The sequence below is a fragment of the Pezoporus flaviventris genome, unplaced genomic scaffold (genome assembly GCF_033815535.1).
Source record: "Pezoporus flaviventris isolate CSIRO_AGI_PZ_B2104156 unplaced genomic scaffold, CSIRO_AGI_Pfla_v1 ptg000001l, whole genome shotgun sequence".
Taxonomy (NCBI): Eukaryota; Metazoa; Chordata; class Aves; order Psittaciformes; family Psittacidae; genus Pezoporus; species Pezoporus flaviventris.
In genome coordinates, this window is record NW_026892549.1 from 5,522,487 (window position 1) to 5,545,686 (window position 23,200).

General features: G+C 40.4%; 1 protein-coding gene across 1 annotated transcript in view; it reads right to left on the minus strand.

The window, feature by feature from the left end:
- MYLK (myosin light chain kinase) overlaps nucleotides 1-23,200 on the minus strand; it is a 224,807-nt gene that overhangs the window by 24,661 nt on the left and 176,946 nt on the right. Inside the window, 5 exon segments of the mRNA XM_061469756.1 lie at nucleotides 1,158-1,361; nucleotides 2,373-2,466; nucleotides 2,564-2,599; nucleotides 6,661-6,963; nucleotides 21,167-21,320. Coding sequence (XP_061325740.1) covers nucleotides 1,158-1,361; nucleotides 2,373-2,466; nucleotides 2,564-2,599; nucleotides 6,661-6,963; nucleotides 21,167-21,320 — 791 coding nt within the window.

Consider the following 23,200-nt stretch of genomic DNA (forward strand, 5'->3'; position numbering starts at 1 on the left):
TGAGGTGCTTGACAGAACTGCTTTAGTGGTGCTTTTCTGCTACTTCCCACAGTGGTGTGGAATAAGTAGGTCAAGGCAAATGATTTCTGGGAGGTAAAAAATAAGTGTTGCTCTCTTACTCAGCAAGAGCAAGGCAGCAACACAGGCTGTCTTCAAATGCAGCTTTACATAATTGTATAGCTTTGGATGAAGAGTGCAATAACTTTCAACTAAAGGAGAAATTCCCTTCTACAACTGCTACACCTGGACCAGCATAGAGAATCTGTGTATTGACATTAGGGGCAAATCAATTCATGTTTAATTAGGGGTCTTTTGGTGGGAAACAGTCAGTGTAATCAGTCTTCCTGCATCTACTGGTATAGATGTAGAACATTCACTGCATTCATCTGAGGAGATTTTTTAGACAGCACTCCTTTATTATAAATGGTTTGCAATTGGAGTATTTATGTTGTTGCAGAAAAACCACATCAGACTAATCCTTCAAGTCTCTTAAGAATATAAAAACTGGATATAGAACTTGATGAAAACTAAAATGTTCCTAACACCTCTTGGGCATTATAAATTTGCCTGGCTGAATTTTTCATGGAAATTCAAATATATTGTTAGAACGTAGCTTAAATGTTTGCATTCCCAAGCATATCTTTCTTACTAGCTCTTGCACACCAACATTCAGTTCTCTGCACAAGACAACTTACCAGTGTTTAAGTGAAATTTGACATGAGCTTTTACAATACATGTTCAGAACTGCCTAAAGAAAGAAAGATTTTTTTCCTTAAACATATATTTGGTTCTAAATGAAAGCCTAAATTGCAGCTAACTTTTTTTGTCTCCCCTCCCAAGTTGGCAACAAAAGAATGAGCAGCAGAAAAACACCACAGGTACTTTAAAAACCAAACAAACTAGACAATAAAAACCAAACAAACTAGACAATAAAGGCTGTAACACATCTCTCTTATTTTTAAGAGATACAACACAGATTCACTTACACAGTTTAAACAAGTTGGATACGTAACTGGAGAAACTTACAAGATGTGAAAACCATCCAGGCCCTGACGATCCTGAAACCTTTGACAGTCCCATATCTGGGTAAGTTGCTACATTTGCACAATTATTTTCAACATCATTTGCTTTGTTAATGAGATCTACTTTATACTTACATTTCCAAGACCATAACGATGTTGGCTTTTTCTTCAAAGGCATCTACACATTGGACAAGTTTTGGATGATGTAGACAGTTCATGATGCTGATTTCATCCCTTATGTTTTCTTTTTCCTTAGCAGAATATGCTTTGAAAAATTTTCCTGCCCAAACTTTTCCAGTCTTCTTTTCAACAAGCCTAAAGACTTGTCCAAATTTCCCCCTGAAAATATACAACTATTTCCAGTAAAAGTTTTTGCAATGTATGGGCCACCATAAATAGCAATATTTTACTAAATATTCAGTACAACCACTCCATTCTGAAATAAAAATGTCTTCATATCAAATACTGTTCTGTACTGATTTTGTGCAGAGTAATCTGCAAGAATTTTTGAATGAATGCCACATTTATAGACGCCCCACTATACCAATTAGCAAGTTTTATATAAGAAGGTTCTACCAGGCTTTAATTCATGTCACCCAAGTCTTTCTGCACAGTTTTCTATAGATCATACACTCTGAAGGGGCAGCAGATAGGAGACAACTCAGGGGCAGGATATTGGATATAGGTGAAATCAGAATCGGAATGCTAGAGGCTTCAATACTATTATTTCACATGCTGCATATGTACAATTCTACTCTTACGATACATTTATCAAGATTTATTAATGGCAGCATAGAAGATCTTTTGGCCTTCAGCACCACCAGCAGCGCAAATTACTGAAAGATTATTGTGGCATGCAGTTCACATAACCATGAGTTTGAGCACTGAGAAACACAGCCAGGCTAATCACTGACCTTCACTGAGCAACACTGTTAATGCTCTTGGGATTATGACCGCTGTCAAAAGAGATTCTAGCCCATGGGCAGGATAATCTTATTACCACTAATGGATATAATGGAAATTCAAGTGCACAATGTGTACCTTTTTTTTTCAGCTAGCTTTTAGAGCATTGAAAAACGAATGAATCATCTAGCATTATTCATTTGTGGGCTCCATTCGCCTTGCCAGAGATGTGCATGGTGTCTATTTAAAATTATCAATTAATAGGAATAAAGAATGTTTATGGAGTTGGGGCCAACATATGTTAAAACCTATTTTTACTGCAACAGAGGAGCCCTGTTGGAATGTTGAAAGTGCAAGACACTGTCAAAGAATGAGTGCACATGATCTTTATAATTGACTGGTAGCCTTGGAAACTCCATGTCTTTAAAAGCACAACACAGTACTTACGATCCCAGCCTTTCTTCAATATTATAGACATCTGAAACTTTTTGTTCAGTGTTGATAGTAACCGTCCGATACTCGACCTCAGTTTCTTTCCCTTCTATAAATAAATATTAAGGACCATGATTAAAACCTCCATAAAACATGAATGAAAACACAGATTTTCATTTGTCCTGATTAAAATATGAATTTCTTACCATCATCAGATAACTCCACTTCATCCTCTTTAAGTTCTATGATGAAAATAAAAAGACATGAATAACTTATTATGTAGGCTATGGTATGTACATAACACAGTCAAGTTATTCAGGATGACATGGGCATTAACTTCATAATTAAAATCTCTTCAACACTTCTATTTGGTCATTGACTACACAGTCACAGTCTGGTCACCATTTCTTGATAAATCAAGTTAATGTGTTTCGCAGTACTTGTCTATTATACTTGCCTACTAGAAACAGCAGCGTACTCAACCAGTTCAAGGTCATTTAATAAGTAGCTTTAGGAATGCTTTAGTGAAATAGAAAATAAATTCAAAATATTAAAATCAATAACAACACTTCTGGTTCAATGGCACATCCTTTTCTAGCTTTTCTATGCATTTTTTTGGTGTTGCAAAGCTGAAAATAAAGCGAGTTTTTACATGAAAAGCTTTCCTGCAAAGCATCCAGACAAAGTTTTCAGGCTCAAGATAGCTACAAACGTTGGACAGCATGCGCTTTCCTGAGCATGGCTGAATTTTGAAATCCCTGATGTCCAAATGGAGCCTCAGTTCTGCAGACATACTCAAAGACAGGCAGAAACGTTGGCAAGCCCAGTGGCATGAGGCAGAGTAAAAGCTGGCCTGAGTGTCTTGATTTTAATTTTTAATTTTCGTGTGCATGAACTGTCAGTAGCACTGGTTTGTGTGTTGTTCCCTATGTTGCCTGCAGTATGAGGGGAAACGGGTTGCAGCTGGAATGGTGTTACATATTGCTTGCACCTCTCAGGCTTGCTCCTAAGAGCTGTGGCTATAACCAGTCATTTGAAAAGCTGCAAAGGCAGTTGTACAGTGACCTGTAAAATCCTCACTTTAGATGCTGAAGGTGCACTTTGCCACGGTAGAGTGCAAGCCTAACGAAGTGATTTATCCCCACTGTGTCAACAGATTTATGTTTTGAAACATTAATGCAGTACTCTGGATGCTGTTAACTATATTAGAGTATAGAGCTATATGCAGCAGCTGAGAAGAAAACAGCAGAAAAAAAGGGCGCAGGGTGAGCAGACAGCTGATCTGATGCATGGGCATCGCTTTTTCACATCCAACACATAATGCTGCATCTGTCTTCTGGTAGCAAAGAAAATCAAGTAGGTATAATCTGTTACTAAAGCCTGTCTCTCTTTTTTTCTGCATTTGCAACCCTTGTATGTCCCAGCACAGACGAGCTGGTGTGCAGCAATTTACCAGAAGAGCAGGGAAGGAAGCAAGCCTTCCCCCCTCAAGCGTAACTGTCCTCAGATCTTCCTCAGCTGGAAACCACACTTGCATAGAGCACATCACATTTTCCTCCCCTTTTAAGGGCTGCATAAAGGAGCTGATCCCAACCACACTGCCAGTAGTTAATGTCTGCCAAATACTGATCAGACAAAGAAGTCAGTTCGCTGTTCTGCAGCAACACTGTATTGAAGCAATGAACTAGAAACATTTTGCTCCACCAGTGGAAGCCTAAATTAGATAATTGGAACATATCTGATCTTGGTAAGTGCTGAGTAGCTGTGTTAAAACCTTTCTCAGAAGTGAGTCAAAGGTACTGAATATTCCTCAAACATGGCAATACCTATAATCTGTTGTGATTTACAGCCTTATGTGAGGAGCTGTTTTCATTAAAAGTTAATCATACCTTTCTTCACCAAGGTTATACTGAGATTGCTAATATGCACTGGTTACCTGAGTATGAAAATCAGTAATCAGTCTTTCTGGCAGCAACAGAAAATCCCTAGTTACTCAGATAAGTATTTACATAGATGGCAGCTTAAAGTCCTGACTTTGACAGGTGCTGGACACATGCATTTTCCACTGCCTTTAATTAAAGCACCAGTTCACACGCTTAAAAAATCATGTTTTATATGACTTGCCCTTTCTCAATGCTAGCTGCAGTATCAAGAATTGAAGTCAAGAAGCGCTGGCATTGAGAGCTCCAAGACAACCCACCCTCCTATGGAAAGAATACATTTTCTTTTCACTCAAAACAATATTTCCTTTGGTTGTTTTTTTGTTTATTTGTTTGGGTTTTTTGTATGTATCACAATGATTCACACACTTTCTAGCCCTTTTCTATTAAATCTATATCTCAGTCTTAAACTCTCAGTCTTAAAAATGGCTTGTTTGTTTGATCCAGTACAATTAGTGCTTGTTCTAGGAAAAAACAAATGTAGGGAAGAGTCAGGTCCCTAACTCTAGAAGGTGTTTGTCCTCCATCCAAAGAAAGAGGCTAATGAAACACAGGTAATTTTATTATGAAGATCCTATACCATCTAGCTCCCTTTCAATTTTATTGTTGCTCTTAATGTAATTTTCCTCCCTTTGAAGAGAAGTTTCATCTTGATTTAGATCACATTTAAAATCTTTAAAATACAGGGAAGTGATTTCTCAGAATTTAGCTCTTGAAGAGAAATACGGTTTGCTTTTGTTTGGAAATGTCTCTTGAAAGGCTTACGCAGTTGTGTGATGCTGCATCACTTTGCTATCATTTTTGTTTTGCTGTGGCAATAAAAGATAACATCAAAAGGGCTATGTGAGACAATTAAACTCCAAAGCCCTGCATACATAGGTAAGGAGAGAGATACACAACATACAGTCCACTCCTCGAAGACAAATGGCAAAATACATTATTCCTGGCCTGGGCTTTTTGGTATGGTATGACTATCAAAGTGATCCTTGCACAGTAGGTAGATGTGGGTGTGCAAAAAAATATTCATTCAATATCTGGGTTTAAAAAACAATATTGATTTTTGTGTGTGTTTAAAATTTTAGTACCAGGTTCCAAATAATTTCTAAAATGCTCCAGCTCTTCCCATTAGTCCTTTGGGAGATCTTAAGCAAAAAATAAGAGGCAAAAGCTACTGAAAATATTTTTACAGGTATGTGCAACTGTAATTAAAAACCCTAAAAAATATTTTTAGCACCCATCATGCTGCAAAACCAACATGCCTTGATCTCACAAGATTAGTCTACTAGGGGCAAAAAGACTGAGGAGCTCTATCATGCTGGGATTTGAAGCATGGGAACTACAACTAGGTGTGAGAGACTAATCCAGTTTCTGCTGCGTATTCAGTGTTTGCCTGACAGCAAGCGTATTTACTATTTCACAGCTACAGGTTGGGCAGAGAAGAGATTCAGAGCAGCCCTGTGGAGAAATACTTGGGGGTGTTGTTCGATGAGAAACTGAACATGAGCCGGCTTCAGTGTGCGCTCACAGCCCAGAAAGCCAACCGTATCCTGGGCTGCATCAAAAGGAGCGTGACCAGCAGGTCGAAGGAGGTGATCCTGCCCCTCTACTCTGCTCTTGTGAGACCTCACTTGGAGTATTGTGTACAGTTCTGGTGTCCTCAACATAAAAAGGACGTGGAACTGTTGGAACAAGTCCAGAGGAGGGCCATGAGGATGATCAGGGGACTGGAGCACCTCCCGTATGAAGACAGGCTGAGGAAGTTGGGGCTGGGCGAGATGGTTTAGTGTGAGGTGTCCCTGCCCATGGCAGGGGGGTTTGAACTTGATGATCTCAAGGTCCTTTCCAACCCTAACTATCCTATGATTCTATGATTTTATTTCCAAAGACAAATTTGGGGTAGTCTTTATGGCTTGTTTTTCCATGGTGTGCCCAGTATAAACTGTAATGAATCTATGAGTAAGATTCAGGTAAACCACCAAACATTTTCCAACTGGGCACAGTCTGAATGTGTAACATATCTGTGAAAGGTTTCATCTCCCATTACTTCTGCACTGAACTACAGAAGTTTGTCAGCCAGCACTCACACAGCAAGCCAGTAGTTGAATTATTGACTGCTTTCACCAGGGGATCAGGCAGAGGTTTTGGATCCCTGAAGCCAAGTTTCCACACTGGATGCATGCAAAACTTAATGCTCAGACACGCACACTAAGTCTGCAAGGGGGCTTTCAACATACTTAAAGTCGGCATGAGCATTCATTTCACAGAGGCATACATGGAGTGTGTACAGCCTGACTCCACTGGGGAACTGTTAAGACTGAGCTTAATTGAATTTAGATCTATTTCTTTCCCTCTTAAAAACTAACCTTCTTGTTTCTCTCCAACTTTTACCAGTTCAGATTCTTGACTGGGCTCGCTGATGCCATACACGTTAGCAGCTCGCACACGGAATTTGTACTCTCGGTCAGCCTGCAGGTCCTGCACGTTGAAAGAGGTGCTGCGGCAGGTGGTGAGATCTGTCCATTTGTTATCCATTGAGTTCCAGATCTCCACAGTGTAGGACTGCACTGCACTTCCACCATCATAAGAGGAGCCGTACCATGAGAGAGTGAGGGAGGAACTCCGTATGTCTGATGCGCAAGGTGTTCCAGCAGGTGGATCTGGTTTATCTGGAAAAACATATCAAAGCAGATTGGATGAAGTCATGAGGGGAAGAGGCAGGACTTCCATTAGGGTATTACTGGCCCTAAGTAACAGCCTTTTTCTTTCCATGCCACTGCTCTGCTTCAGAGGTTTGTACTACAGGAAGAAGGAACAACTGCAATGCAGATGGACATACCTGAATTAGCTGACATAGACACCCATCCTATATGGACCTCAGCATGGGTTGTTCAGTTCCCTGGGCATCTTGGTCAGCCATACTGAAGCCTAATGCCCTTCACAGCTACCATTACAGAAACTATAGATCTCCCACAGTGGTGCAAACCACTCCTTGGTGAAATTCCTTAGAGGTTTACCCCTGTAACAATCACCATAGCTGTGACGCTCTTTCTCCAGTTACCTTCATCTGCTTCCATACTTCAGAGCCGCTACTAATTATTCACAGCCTCAGAATGTGCTTCTCATCCAAATATACCTGGGTAGCAGAGATACTAATACCAGTTTGTTGACACAGAAACACAGATCTTGAAAGGTGACAACTTTGTCTGCTAACAATTTAGTGAACAACTTCACCTATGTGAAGTTTTTCAAAGGCTAGTGCAGTCCATGCAGCCGTCTCTGGAGAAGAGAAGGCTGCATGGAGACCTCATAGCAGCCTTCCAGTATCTGAAGGGGGCCTATAGGGATGCTGGGGAGGGACTCTTCATTAGGGACTGCAGTGATAGGACAAGGGGTAACGGGTTAAAACTTAAACAGGAGAAGTTTAGATTGGATATAAGGAGGAAATTCTTCACTGTGAGGGTGGTGAGGCACTGGAATGGGTTGCCCAGGGAGGTTGTGAATGCTCCATCCCTGGTGGTGTTCAAGGCCAGGCTGGACAGAGCCTTGGGTGGCATGATTTAGTGTGAGGTGTCCCTGCCCATGGCAGGGGTTTGGAACTAGATGATCTTAAGGTCCTTTCCAACCCTAACTATTCTATGATTCTATGATTTTACATAATTTAAATACTGAGATTTTTTAAATCTCATATACATCTTGGAAATTGCTGGGGAGGTGGAAGATCAAAGCTTCTGTTTATCCCCAGTTAGAGGCTTGTTCCTGCAGTCCTTATTTGCATGAATAGATCCAATATCACCAGAACCTGGTGTGCAGATAAGCAGCCAACCATGCAAACATCGAAGCAATACAAACCCCATGCAGGTATATGAATTTTTCAAAATCAAGTTTAATGATTACACTAACTGAAATGAATGTTTTTCTAGGGCAGAAGAATGTGACTTTTTAAAAAAAGCTACTGATTAAGAAACTCTTTATGGATGTTAAGTACTTCAAAAGACTTTAAAGGGAAGAAATATCTTCCTTGGGAATAATCCTCTCAGAAGTAATCTAGCAAAACCTACAAAATAATGATGATGTTGATTTGGATGAACTAGTGGCCAAAGGTTGAATGAGAAATCAAAGGATAAAATGACAGAAGATGAAAAGAAAAAGATTGATAAGAGTAAGAGGCTACAAACAGTGGTTACACTGGACATGGACTGATAAAATCCTTTCCCATTTTGATGGCTAAAACTGCTAATGGACATTATCACTTTCTCCTTAAGAAGGGCAGAACTGGCAAACCAGCCAAAAATACAGCCGCTTTTTTAACAACAAAAACATCCAAATGCTGGGGAAAACTGCTGTGGACTTTGATCAAGCCTTACTCTGGTGGACTATATGCTCACTGGTAATTCTCATATGACCATACTCAAATTATCATCCCTGGGAAAATGACTGAGCAGACAGAAATAGCCACAGTTTGCCACAAACGTGCCTTTAGTCCTTGGACAGAAGGGCTTCTCCTCTGACTGCTGTGGTTTTACTCATAGAGAGGGAAAATGGGGTAGTCTAATCTGATCAAGATGGTTAAATATCAGTTCATTATTTGGAAGTGTGCAAGTTCTGCTGACCAATTATTTTCCTGAAAAAAAGCTTTTGTAATTCCTTTTAGCTCAGTTGTGATGGAAAATCCATCTTCCTCCATAACTTAAATGTAGTAGAAGATAATTTGCTAACTATGAGGGAAAAGGCTGGGAGGGAAGGAGGTGGACACCAAGGGTTTGCCACTGCATTCTGTATGAGAATGCCCAGGCAGAAGAAAAAGAGCCTGCTAGAACATTGGTTATCTGTATTCATTTTGGCAACACTTAAAAAGCCATTCCACTAGGATTCATCATTATACAGTACCTCTCTTGTTAAACACAGATATCAGAGAACAAGATGTCCTTAACCTCGGTAATGGCTTATTGCCGTGCTTAGCTGTCACATTTTACTCACCTCATTTTCTAGTAGAATAAAAGGGACTTCTAACAAGCATGAATTTGTAGTGTAGATATCATGAACTGAGTCAGAGCAGTTAAGTGATTTGCCTAAGAATAGAAGGAGAGACTGTAACAAAGATGAGAATTGAATCTTGATCTCCTGGTGCCTTCCCTGTACTATCCTGTCCTAGCTGCCTTGGAGTTGCAAGAAGTGAGAATTTAATGCTTACACCATTCACAATATCAGAACCCTTTTACAATGCTACAGCAGCCACCAGAGAACTGGTTGTATAGCACACATGGATTGTGTATGATTTTAGTCTAACAGCAGTGATAGCAATCTCCTTTTCACTGCAAGTTGCTATCCATGCAGACCTTGTAGGGAATGATGTTACCTCTGTCCCCTTAAAAATCTGTACATAAAAAGAATATTTAGCTCTGTGTCTTGTTTTCTTCCTATATAATCATTCTTGCATCATGTCAAGATGCAGATAGAAGAACTTGGATAAGTAAACAGCTGATTTGCCCTAACTCCAAACAGAACAGAGCAGTTGCTTACAGCAAGAGTAAAATAGCTTTTGAATAAAAAGTTAAGCCAGTAGTCTGTCACTTTACAGAGGCATCTGTTCAGGTTTGTCAAAACAGTACAGATTCTCTGACATCTGCTCTGCACACAGCTAAATCTGGACTGTATGCATTAGAGGGGTTTCTGTTTGAAAAAAAAATAAAGTGTTAGCTTGCTCTAGTGCACTGAATGTTACATTGAAGGAAGAAAGAACTCATATGCTTCTGTCTTTTCAGAGCACTGTCCTCTCGTGCAGGACATGAAAATACAGTCTCTGCTGACTTTCATGCCCAGAGTTTCATTTGGAAACAGCTTCATAATTTATCAGTTGCCTAAGCCACAGTTACCTTAGTGACCTCTCTTTCCATGACTCCCCTAGATAGCTGCAATCCATTTGGCCAGCATAGTTTACAGAAGCAAGGCTTAAGTATGTGAGCACTGGAGAGAAAACAGTCATAGCCAAGGGGACATCAGTGCTGAAGAAAATCCTACATGGCTTCAATCTAATATATGCCAGCCAGGGGAATATTTCTCCTTTCCTAAGAAATTTTTCCCAGTAGGCAAAGACAAAAACCTGCAACCCTGGCTGGACTCTCTTGAGCCACAAAGATGCATATTTTTGTTTGAAGTCTACCACATGCTGCTGCTTGCAGATCTGCTCAATGTATAAATACTGGGGTAGTAGCTGCTATGGGAGATCATAAACAAGAATGAAAGCTTGATCTTCGCTCTTTCTTAGTATGACAGATGTACCATTTTACCATGCTTTAAAATTGTTTGATATCAGACTGGATGGTATCCTACAGCTGTGCACATTCAGAGAATTTGCAGATGGTCTCTCCATGTGTCTGTTTTGTTTCTCAAGTTTATTCCATGAGGATTTTAAAGGTTACCCTTTATTCATCTGCCTGTATTGAAAGCTAGGATATTTTGCCAAACTACATTCCCTTCTGGAATATGAAATCTCTATCAGCACAATTAACTGCTTCCAATAAAAATATCCAGTGGGTCAAGGAGGAGCATGGAAGTCAAGCGCAATTCTCTATTTTGTCCTGTTTTAGTATTTAGTATACCGTTAATGTCCTTGAGCTGCTCATTTTCAGTATTTCATTTGCATGTCATGTGCAGTCTCTTACACACATAAACATACTTCATACTTAGGCTTATATTGTGAGGGCTTTACATAGGCTTTTTGGACCACAGTTTTGTTCTTCCTGTTCTGGACCAAACCATAGCCACAAGCCAACATATTAACTAGAAGGAAGAGAGTGCATCCAGACATGCACTGCTGCTTGTGAACATTTCTATAGGGGAAGCGATTAATTTGAATAGCAAGCTGTAACTTCAGTTTTACTGTTACATGCGACAAAAGAAAACACATAAATGTTCTCCACCATAAAATGTCTTAACTGTATGAAACTAACAATATTCCAGTCTTGGCTAACTTACAACATGCATGTAACACCAAAATGAAGACTTAGCTACACTTTATGATAGTCTAGATTGTCCCAGTCAAATTGGCTGTTTCTACACAGTCCTGTTGAACTTGGTCAAAATCCTATAAACTCCAGTGCCTTTGTAGCAGATAGATAGTACTTACACCTCTTTTACTAGGATGCATGATCACCCCGTTTGCCTAACAGTATGAATGTAGAGGCTAACAAGAAAGTTGGAGGTTGGACAGTTAAATGCTAATGGGGTATCAAGCACAAAGCTTCCTATGTAATATCATTAGGAATATCAGTAAGAATTGCCCTGAGCTGGCTCCCAAAGCCTAGGCAAGAAAAAGAGAAGGACAAGTAGCTAATTTGGCCTTAAGCCTCACTCAGGGACTGTTCTACACAGCAGCACAGAGACTGCATAAAGTGACTAACACTTGTGGCACTGAGGAAATATCAGTAGCAACTCATATGTGTTATGCACCATACATAGGGGAGAGGGGAGTGGAGGTGATGTGAAGGAGTGCTCTACTGCTTTCCTCCCTTTGCGCTCCAGCAAACTAAGCTCAGATTAAAAAACCCTGCTTCCCAACAAAGGGAGGTGTAAATTACCACTACCTCAGACCAAAGAGGTCAGATTCAAGTTTGTTCTTTGTTGCATGTGCTCCGTAGGGCAAATGGTAATGTCACAAGCTGGCCTCATATGAAATGTATAAACCACATTTAAGACCATAGCAGGACTGAAACATGCACTTATTAGTTACTTCCAAATTGAATTCAGCTGCATCCCTTCCTTAGACAAATTTTCAGAAATATTTTGGTAAACAGGTTTTGACATACAGCCTGGAGTAACCTCTAATTAAGTTGTAAACTCGAGAAACATAAAGCATAAGCATGCTCAGCTTTTAATTAATTGCTGTTTATGAGACAAATTTGACTTGAGGTCCTTGTCTTGTTTTTCAGTGGTGTGTAACCCAAAATTCCTCTTGATACAGAAAGGGACTTTCTCTCTTTCTGCATATGTGGCAAACCCACAACTCATACAGGACACCCATATAATATGAAGCTGCTAGCCAGATCTCACTGTCTTCTCCACATTGATCAGTTTACAGAGTGCACAGAACACAAGCACCATTCCATGAGACCAAAAAAGGCAGAAATCTCCTTATCTGACTCAGAGTGCAGGGAAATGGAAATTGCTCTGCTACTTGATGTAAGGGTCAGGCTGAGCAAAAGCAAGACAATAGGGCTTGCTGCACGTTCAGAGCTTGCGGGGCCCTGGTGGCTCTTAAGCAGCAATGTTATTCCAGTAGAAAGCCTCTGAAAACTGAGAACAGCACAAGTACAGCATCTGAAAAAAAAGTTATTTTTCTTTTATGAACAGAGACAGCACTGAAGCAACATCTCTGAAGTAGCTTCATCTGTTCTCAAAACTGGTTTGGTTTCTTTCTAAATCCCGTTATCATATTTCTGTATAATACTATTATTAGCTATCGTGATATTTGTCTGCCAGATAAAGAACAGACAGAACAAAACAATTTAATTCCATTCCACAAGCTGTTTAGCCAGAGAAGGCATTTAATGCGCTGCAAAAGCCAGTTGAACACTGTCCATGCCGACAGCACTGGCAAAGCCTTCATTTGAAATCCATCAGCAGGAGAAAAGCGAAACCATAAAAGGTCATAACTGAAGTCGGCATTATTGCTGACAGGGCTTGGGGTCATGGCAGACATCTCTGCTTTGCTTGGAAAACTATGCCCTGCAACTTTTTTCTCAAGGGAGAGAAGTCCTGAAAGTAGAGATATTATTACCCCTGAACACCCTGTAACAACCATTAACGCTCTGCTGGATGTTAGTATACTAGAGGTACTAAAGTATTCTAACTTTAGTACATATGCAACTTCTATGTCTTATTTTGCTGCAAAACAACATAGGAGTTGAAAATTTCTCCTAAAGAAGCAGCCTCCCCAGCACAGCTGAGGACCACATGGACAAGGCTAGTTAGCTCAGGGGTCCAGAGTCTGAAATTCACACCTTCCCTGTAATACATAATGCAGACTGGTGCTAACCTCCTTGAAGTGTGAACCATCACCATATTGCCCTTCCTGACAACTCTGACATAAAACTAGGTTGTGTAAAAACTGCCCTTTTCCTGCAGATAAAGTGTCTCATAAACACTGGAGGCCCAAAGCACTGCTTCATGCCATTGTTCCTACTCTGCCACTTGGGGTAACTGAGGCATAAAAGAGTAAAATGACCTTGCTCAAGGACATGCGGGAGAATGGAGCTGGGAACGAAACCAGAACTCACCACTCCCACACAAATGCCCTCAGCACAAGAACATCTTCTGCCACAGGCCTAATGGAACAAACAAATACATAATGCATTCTCAGGAGCCCTTTTTCTAAACTATCTGCTCCTGTGCCTGAATCAACAAGCTATTTGGACTACTCATGTGCTACATGTTATGCATCTGGTTTGATAACTGACTGAATCAGAGCTCCAATACCTGTCCGCTGAAAGACAGAATGAATTTTAGGACTTTCCCCTTAAGACTATCAACAGATTCCAAGTCTTTGCTGAGGTGAGTTTGGGTCCTTGGAACCCCATGTTTATGAGCTGGAGTCATGATGAATCATTTTTAATAACCAAGCCATTCATAGCATTTAACAGCAGGTGAAATACAGGAATTCTGAGGTAAAAAAAATACTGCCATGATATTTCCTTTTCTTTATCAGGGGAAAGGTGAAGGTAAGTATCAGGAAAAATAACTAAGCAGGGAGTTCTGCTGGAATTTCTTCTAACAGAAATGACACTGAAACTAGATGGCTCTTCAAGGAATAATATCTGTATACAAGCACTGACGCATAGGGCAACATAAACCGTTTTTCCTCTATACATTGTTATCTCGCTGTGTAAATTTAGTTCTGATACTGCTTCAGAGTTTTGCCACCAAGCATTAGTAAGGAGGCTGACCGTGGAGAGTACAACACTGCTGAACTACAGCAGCAGCAGCAACAGCAGTATAAGACATCTCTTCCTTAACCACCAGTCTGGTTGCCCTTTAACTATAAAAAGTCCTCCAGCAATCCAGAGGAATTTTAAAGGCTAAAGGTTAGAGACAGTCCACCCGCATATTCTTAGAGGATTCACTGCATTCTTGACCCTAACTGTAAACAGGGAATCACATGGATCCTGCAAGATACAATCTGATGCTTCTCGGAAGATGAAGTCTCGGAAGCATTCATGTTAATATTTCCAAGCTGCAGTTTTCTCTGTAGAAGTGCCTATGGTTGTTCCACTTTGCTATCTGCCTCACAGATGGCTGCACGCACTTTTCCAGAGAGGGAACACACAATTTCTGACCACCTCTGGATCCACGCAGTCTGAGCAGCTAGCACTGAGCCAGACTTCCCAGGCAGTCACAAAAAACACTGATATTTCCACTGTGAACTGTTGGCTATGCGTCCACATTTCCTTATAACAGTTTCAGAGCAAAGAACTAATACTAATATAGCATGCATATATGTTGAACCAGGAGCAAGCACTTCATAAAAGCAATGAATAATTCTACCATTATATTGAATGACTATTGGAGTTAGTGATGATCTGTATCATACAGATCCTGCTAAAGGCATAGAAGTAATAGTTTCCTCACAGGAAGTAACTTCTCCATCCTAACTCAAATATGGACTAGTAACCTCATGCAGAGGAGCAGGCATTACTTAGTGAATTCACGTTCTATGACTTGCATGACGGTATATATGCAATGTGCTTATACATGTGTCTTTAAGTACGTGGTTTATCAGTTTCCAATAGTGCATGAGGATGCAGCACACAGTATGTGCACAAATGCTTAGAGTAATAAAAACACTGTAACAATTATCTTTAGGCCTCTCAGGATACAATGACATCACTGTCATTCTTCTGCATGTAACTGCCAAAGAGCTCACTAATTGCCATGATTTTTTTTTTAATACATTACCACACCAAGAACAATACAGATCTAAAGGATTTAGAAGTGACAAACAGTCTGGGTCAAAATAAGCCCCCGGGTAGGTGGTACATGTGGTTTTGCTCCTTTATTTAAAAAAGTAAAAGATATCAGTAATATGCAAAGTACTCACCAAACACTGATCATCAGAAACCCACTGTATACTAGGCATGGAAACATGAAGCAGTTTGCCCAAAATCATGAAGGAAGCTCGTGGCATAGCTGCAGAACAGACTAATTCTCTAGTGCCAAATTCTTGTTGAATACTCCATTATTCTTTTGACTCTTTGTCATAGTACCCAGCTTTAGACAGCATGAAAACCAAGTTCCTTTTTCTAAGTGGTTACAGATTGGGCTAATCCTGTTACTACAGAGCTAATATGTTCAGAACTGTAAGTTTGATAATAAAAAATATTTGAGAAATCATGGCAGTCAGGTGAAGTTCCCGACGACTGGAAAAAGGGAAATATAACCCCCATTTTCAAGAAGGGGAAAATGGATGACCTGGGGAATTACAGAGCAGTCAGTCTCACCTCTGTGCCTGGCAAAATCCTGGAGCAGATTCTCCTGGAAGGCATGCTAAGGCACATGAAAATCAACAAGGTGCTTGGTGACAGCCAGCATGGCTTCACTAAGGGGAAATCCTGCCTGACCAATTTGGTGGCCTTCTATGATGAGGCTACAGAACTGATGGACAGGGGCAGAGCAGTTGATGTCATCTACCTGGACTTGGGCAAAGTATTCCACACTGTCCCACATGACATCCTTGTCTCTAAATTGGAGAGACATCAATTTGATGGATGGACCACTGGGTGGATAAACAACTGGTTGGATGGCCGCACGCAAAGAGTTGTGGTCAATGGCTCAGTGTCCAGCTGGAGATCAGTAACGAGTGGTGTCCCTCAGGGATCGGTGTTGGGACCGGTCTTGTTTAACATCTTTGTTGGTGACATGGACAGTGGGATTGAGTGCGCCCTCAGCAAGTTTGCCGATGACACCAAGCTGTGTGGTTCGGTTGATACCCTGGAGGGAAAGAATGCCGTCCAGAGGGACCCTGACACACTTGTGAGGCGGGCTGATGCCAACCTCATGGAGTTTAACCATGCCAAGTGCAAGGTCCTACACCTGGGTCGGAGCAATCCCAGGCACAGCTACAGGTTGGGCAGAGAACAGATTCAGAGCAGCCCTGCGGAGAAAGGACTTGGGGGTGTTGGTTGATGAGAAAATGAACATGAGCCAGCTTCAGTGTGTGCTCACAGTCCAGAAAGCCAACCGTATCCTGGGCTGCATCAAAAGGAGCGTGACCAGCAGGTCGAAGGAGGTGATCCTGCCCCTCTACTCTGCTCTCATGAGACTTCACTTGGAGTATTGTGTGCAGTTCTGGTGTCCTCAACATAAAAAGGACATGAAACTGTTGGAACAAGTCCAGAGAAGGGCCATGAGGATGATCAGGGGACTGGAGCACCTCCTGTATGAAAATAGGCTGAGAAAGTTGGGGCTGTTCAGCCTGGAGAAGAGAAGGCTGTGTGGAGACCTCATAGAAGCCTTCCAGTATCTGAAGGGGGCCTATAGGGATGCTGGGGAGGGACTCTTCATTAGAGACTGTAGTGACAGGACAAGGGGTAATGGGTTAAAACTTACACAGGGGAAGTTTAGATTGGATATAAGGAGGAAATTCTTCACTGTGAGGGTGGTGAGGCACTGGAATGGGTTGCCCAGGGAGGTTGCGAATGCTCCATCCCTGGCAGTGTTCAAGGCCAGATTGGATAGAGCCTTGGGTGAGATGGTTTAGTGTGAGGTGTCCCTGCCCATGGGAGGGGGGTTGGAACTAGATGATCTTAAGGTCCTTTCCAACCCTAACTATTCTATGACTCTATGATATTCATCCAATAAATGGCATGAAAATAATGCTATCACTGTAGAGTGAAGGAACTACCTTGCCTAAATCAGTCCCATCTTACCCTATGCTTATCACTGGCTCATTTAATGTAGCTTTGGCAAGAGAAGTCCACTTTAATCTGACAAAGTGTCTGCTGTAAATCATTAGCTCAGTCTCACATCAAGCCATTTTGGTTTTGGAGGAGAAACATGTTGCAAAATCTCCCTAGAGAGATCACTAATGAAACTGTTTTTTTAAGAGATCTGATTGTAACACAATAGAGGAGAGCTCAACATGGACATTTTGGGATCTGTCAACCCTTTAAAAGATGACATTGCTTAATTTGGATGTCTTGCTTCTATGCAGGTCTCCTAGTATTAATTAGTGCTTGCACAGACAAAGGTACACAATAAATCAATGCTAAACTCAAGACTTGGTCCTTGTGGCTCAGTGCTGTGTATTCATTATCACACTGCACTGCCTATCAATTAACAAGTCTCCTCTAACCTGACTATGTCTGTACTGGTGTATCCAGTGTGTGCACTGCAAACAGCTCCCACTGGAGGCTGTGTGTAATGGACATTTTTTTCATCGATATTCATTAAAATTGCAAAAGAAAAAAAAGTACTTAGGACAAAGTTGAGTTTCCTTCAAGAGCATCTTGTCCCATGGCCCAAACTGCATCAAATCATATCATATGCAAACTCTTTGTCAGAACCCCTGCTCAGTTCAGTTAGGTTTGCAGTTGAAGTCTGACAGTGTGAGAAGTTAAATGTAAGACTTTAGGAACTAAATTCGCAGGATTTTTTAGGTAGCTTTTTTCCCCCAGCTACAGATTACAGTCTAAGACTCAGGGTTTAAATCACAGCAGGATCATTTCTGATTTAACTCCTGGCTGATAAGCTCAGTCCTTTGTCCTCTGGTTGGAGGTTAAGTCAATAATGTCATTTTTTTATGAAGAAAGATCTTTGACAACCATAAATATAAAAGCAAAATGGATGGTCTTGAATCTCCTCAGGAAGGTCTTCAGACCTTCTGCCAGAAGCATGATCAGCTATAAGGTCGGACTGTTCAGATGTTTATCCAGCGTGAACCTGAATACCTCCAAGGATGGAGACTTCACAGCTTTTCTGGGCAACCTGCTCCCTGGCATGTGTTACTGTTAAAATTTATTTTGGGAAATCCTTATTGGAGTTTTTCACGTGAGAAGCTTGCGCATCAACATGAAGACTTTGTAACCCACGTGGTTGTAAAAGGTAACAATAAAAGAAATATTTCTTTATTTCCATATTGTTTTAACAAATGTTTTTGACTTGCTAAAATTCAAAGCAGACAGCTCCATTAGCTAGCCCTTTGAGAAACATAGCTCCAGGTCAGCTCAGACACACTCCTTCAGAAAGCAGATGTTCTGTATTCGTAGTTTCCCTCAGGGCATTCAAGACTTAGTTGTGGACTGTGGTCAGCAGAGTTTTGAGCACACAGCATACACGTAGATGCCTTTTATAGGTAACTTACAGGGAGGCAGCCCACGGAGAGTTTAGAGCCTTATTGTAAATAGCTGAGGCAAACAGAGCTGATCTGTAGCACCAGGGCTTTCTCCACAAATGCTTGTTATGAATGTGGGGTCAGAGCAGGCAGGGCAAATTTCTTCCCAGTACTTTGAACGGAGCAGAGAGGATGGACAGGTGAGAATTCAGGACTAAGGACGAGCTTTGGTAGACTAAGAAGTGTCACATTTTGCGGATTCAGAGTAGCATAGCTTCCCTATTTTACTGGAGCAGGCTTTGGAGAAAAGTAATTTCCAACACTCATGAACATTTGACACCTTTAAAGGATTTTTACCTCAGTGGTGCAGTTCTAACCCACTCCCTAGAAGGAAGACATTTTTCTCCCTTTTCCCATATTTTTGAGTACCCAGATGGAAGGATCTGGCCTTAACATGCATCTGTAGCAAACTAGGAGTCTTGAGGCTTTGTCATGTGTTTGGCAGTGCTGACGTCAGCGAGATCTGAAGATCTTGGCAATTTTACAAGAGGGGATTTATTCTTTTTTATTGGAAACAGACAGCTTGTCATCAGCCAAAACACATGGCAAATTCCAGTACATTGTAAGGATTCTTCACCCAACTCTCCCAAAAGCATCTCTGGGAATCCCACTGTTCTCTGGCACATTTCTTATGGAAGAGCAAAGGAGGAGGCTGAGATGTAGCTTTATAAGGTTATAGAATTCAAAGACTTTCAAACCAATTAACTCCAAAGGATATAAAGCAATGACTTATATAATAATGAGTCAAGGTTCACACAGCGACAAGATAATAGGAATTGTTGGCCTAGTTCAGCCTAAAACCATCCATTTTGCCCAACAACCTGCTACAGTTAGAAGCCTGAAGCAGTTGCCTAGGAAAAAGGGAAAAAAAGGAAATGTAAGGAGTGATTAATCTCCTGCCATTCCTGTAGCTGCTAATAAGCAGTGTCGGGGCTTTGAAGTCAGAAGCTGTATCCAAAATGATGTATATGATGAGTATTCAAGGCCCAATTTTTCATGGTGTTCATTTTTAACCTAGCTATACTTCTGACCTGCACAGTCACTGTTGGAAGGGTTAGTAAAATTTATCAATGCATCATGAAAAATACCCATTCTATTTTCTTCTATTCTTGAATTTCTGGCACATTGCTGTAATCTCTTTGATATTTATGCAGTTATTTTTAAGTGCAACAAAAGCCACAGGTTAGGTGAAGAGATTTCTTTAAATAATGAGGAAGCCTCTATCAACAATATGTACAGCAGTATGCAACTGAGTGATATTTACTCTTTAGCAGTACTTGAAAGTGTGATTCTGCTCATTAAACTTTGTAAGTTATTCTCAGGATTGCTGGAATGAATTTCCAGTCCAACTTGGGTTAATGGTACTTTGCCATTGATTTCTTTGGAGTCAGGAATAATAAATGCAATTATTCCTGCATTTTTTTACTTGCTCACTAGCCCACCTACCTGTTAGGACAGCAGAGCCAGTACAGTTTTGAGTGAGTGTTTAGGATACAGCTTTGCTAGTTGAACTAGAATTCATCCAAATGTTTGGGCAAGCTCTGCCCTCCCCTGCCTTGTGTCAATACTCTCTGCAGGCTGCAGATAACAGAGCCTAAAAATAGACCCATCCAGCAGACTAATGTTTTAACCAAGTTACTCCCTTTGCTTGTGAACTTCCCTAGGTTTCCCTGGAAATGATTTGCTGTGTATCCGCACCAAGGTGGGTTCATTATCCCTTTCAGAGCTAAATGTCACAGCTCTAGAGTTTGTCTGATACTCAAGCTAGCAGGTCTACATCGAGGCTGCAGTTTTATCTGCAAACATGCTGCAACCTTCTACCAGTCTACAGCTACCTGCAGCTGTCCATAGCCTGCTACAATAAACTTGGTGACTTGAATGTATCATCTGACAAGGCTGTTTGAAGCTTTGAAATACATTTGTGTAAAGGCCCATATACAAAGAGCTTCATATTTTAAATAGAGTGCCTTTATTCACTGTTTTCTGTCACTATAGAACGGTAGACAATGGTAGGAATTTCAATTAAAAGGATAAAATCTCCCTCTCCCAAGCAACAGGATGTTTTCAAATTTATAGTCTAATAGAAACCACCTCAATCCTCCCTGAAATAACAGTTTTAAAATTTGCAGTCTAGCAAACATCTGGATGCTGCAAAGATTAAACAGGAGAAAGAAGTCCTACCTAACAAAAACAACCCCAAGAGACAGGAGTTATTGTTTGGTTTTTTTTAAGTCTGAGTTATTTTGTTCCTCCATCTGTAATGAATAATTTTTCAAAATAAAGCACAGAATGGCCCTACTGAACTTCCCTGTAGTCCTTATTACAATGTCCAGTCCAGATATTTTTTAAAGTACTCATTTTTCATTTCAGTCTTCTTTAGTTATCTGATTATTTTATTTAATTTTTTGTATATCATCATACATAAAGCAAATGTAGAGTGATGTCTGAAGAATAAGTGTATATCTAAAAGATTATTATGGACTCACCAACAACTGTAAGGTTGACTTGTGCTTGTCTGCTGCCAAGTTTGTTCTCTACAACTAGGGTGTAACATCCACAGTGTTCCTGCTTTGTTGATGATATTGTTAGCTTGCTGGTATTTTCAGCATTCTCAATTTTGATATATTCATTTTCTTCAATCTGCCAAATTTAAAAAAAAAAAAAAAAGAAAGGTTTATGGGACAAATTTCTTCATATCTGGAAGAGTTCAAATTCCAATACAAGGTTATTATACTGGGTGTTATCTGCAGATAAGTCTATTACGGCAGTGAATATGTGCAGCTGGTAATGAACACAGAACATCAAAAAATGGAATGGAAAATTTTGATGGCTCCATTCCTGCAAAGGCAACATGGAGTACTGGTGTTATTGGGACGCCACTAAGGAACAGGAGTTTCACTTTCTAACTCCTCTTTGACAGGCTGAAAGTGAAAACTGTAATTGGCAAAAGAACAGAGTTTGTTCTCACATACATATCTACAGAGACCACAGCAGAACAAAAGTTTAGCTCTAAATACCCTAATTCATTTGCCATTCCCTTTTAGAGGCCCAATGTGCAAAACTTCTGTAGCTGAGACTTTAATCCTCTTGTCTTAACCAGCCTTATTCTGTATTTCCACAGAAACCAGGGTAACAGTTTCTTGGGTTTGAACGAGTGAAGATGATGTTGACTGAAATGGAGCTGTAATGCTATAACTGTGCAGAGAGACATACAAAGAGCAAATTTAGCTCTCCTAAAGCATTTTTATTTTCTGGAGAGGCAAAAATCAAAATCTCAGCTGAATACCACAGGCATATTATGAACTAGTTTTTAATTAAAACAAAGCTATCTTAGCGTAAATGGCTAAGGAGACTTAGATTTTAATCAGTATTAACTTGAGACATGACAGATTATTGAACAGCCTCATAATGCTACACTGCAATTACAGAAGCTGTACACTGTGTTCTTATGAAACAGACAACATAATGTCAATGCCCTTCTTCCTCCCACCACTTCCTTGTAAGATAAGTGACTCTTCCAACTCATTCTCAGAATTTCATTAAAATTGAAGGCTGTTTGCCTTATCTTGTCTCATATATTCAGAGAATAAGAAATTATAAGGCTAAAAGCAGGACTTTCCCTGCTTTCTTCTCAACTTAGATAGAACACATGCACTGCTATATGCCCAAAAGTAACCCGAGAAAGATGCTCCTACAGTAACTCGAATAGAAAGCTAGTAAATGGGATTATATAGGATTTCAGTTTAAATTATACTGAAAATTGTTCCCCCCGCCTCATATTTTGTTCTTCTGAGAGTCTACACTGGCTTAATATTTTGCTTTATTAGAATTAGTCAAAGGTAATAGTAAAAAAAAGCCCAAACCAGTCTAGCAGACCTAGATCCAAATTACGCAGAGAAAGCCCTGGAAAGGTACTCAGTGGCTTGCAGTGGTTGTGGGGAACAGGAATTTGGATCGCTGTGTTCCCAAAAGAAAATCACTGATCATAGTTAGGAAGCTCTGATAATTGGCAGTGTTAAACAATGGACTTTGTTGCTCAACTAACTCAGAGATTTTTCGAAGGTTTTCCCCTTTTTAGCTGAGGACAGTTCCAGCATCCCTCTACTAGACTGCCATCAAGTACAACAGTATGGGTCACAACTCTGAAACATTCCCTTCTTCAAGCAAAATATATTTATCCAGAATACACCTGTGAGAGGCCCTGGTGGCTCTTTTGAACCTAAGAGAATGTGAGGAAGGAACATGGAGAGGACGAGTTTCTCGTGCATGCTGCAGAATACAGTGGCAGGGCTTAAATCACAACTCACCACTTTATGGATCTGATCAAATAACAACTACAAATGAACGCCAGGAAAGTTGTAAAAACACTTGGGTAATTTTCATTTTTAGGACTGGGAGCGGAACAAAGTTGAAATCAACCACATTTATGGAAGAGAAAAATCCAAGAATAAAACAGTATGTTGTCCAAAAAAAAAAAAAAAAGCAAAGTAATGATGCAGCACAGTACATAGTAACTGGTT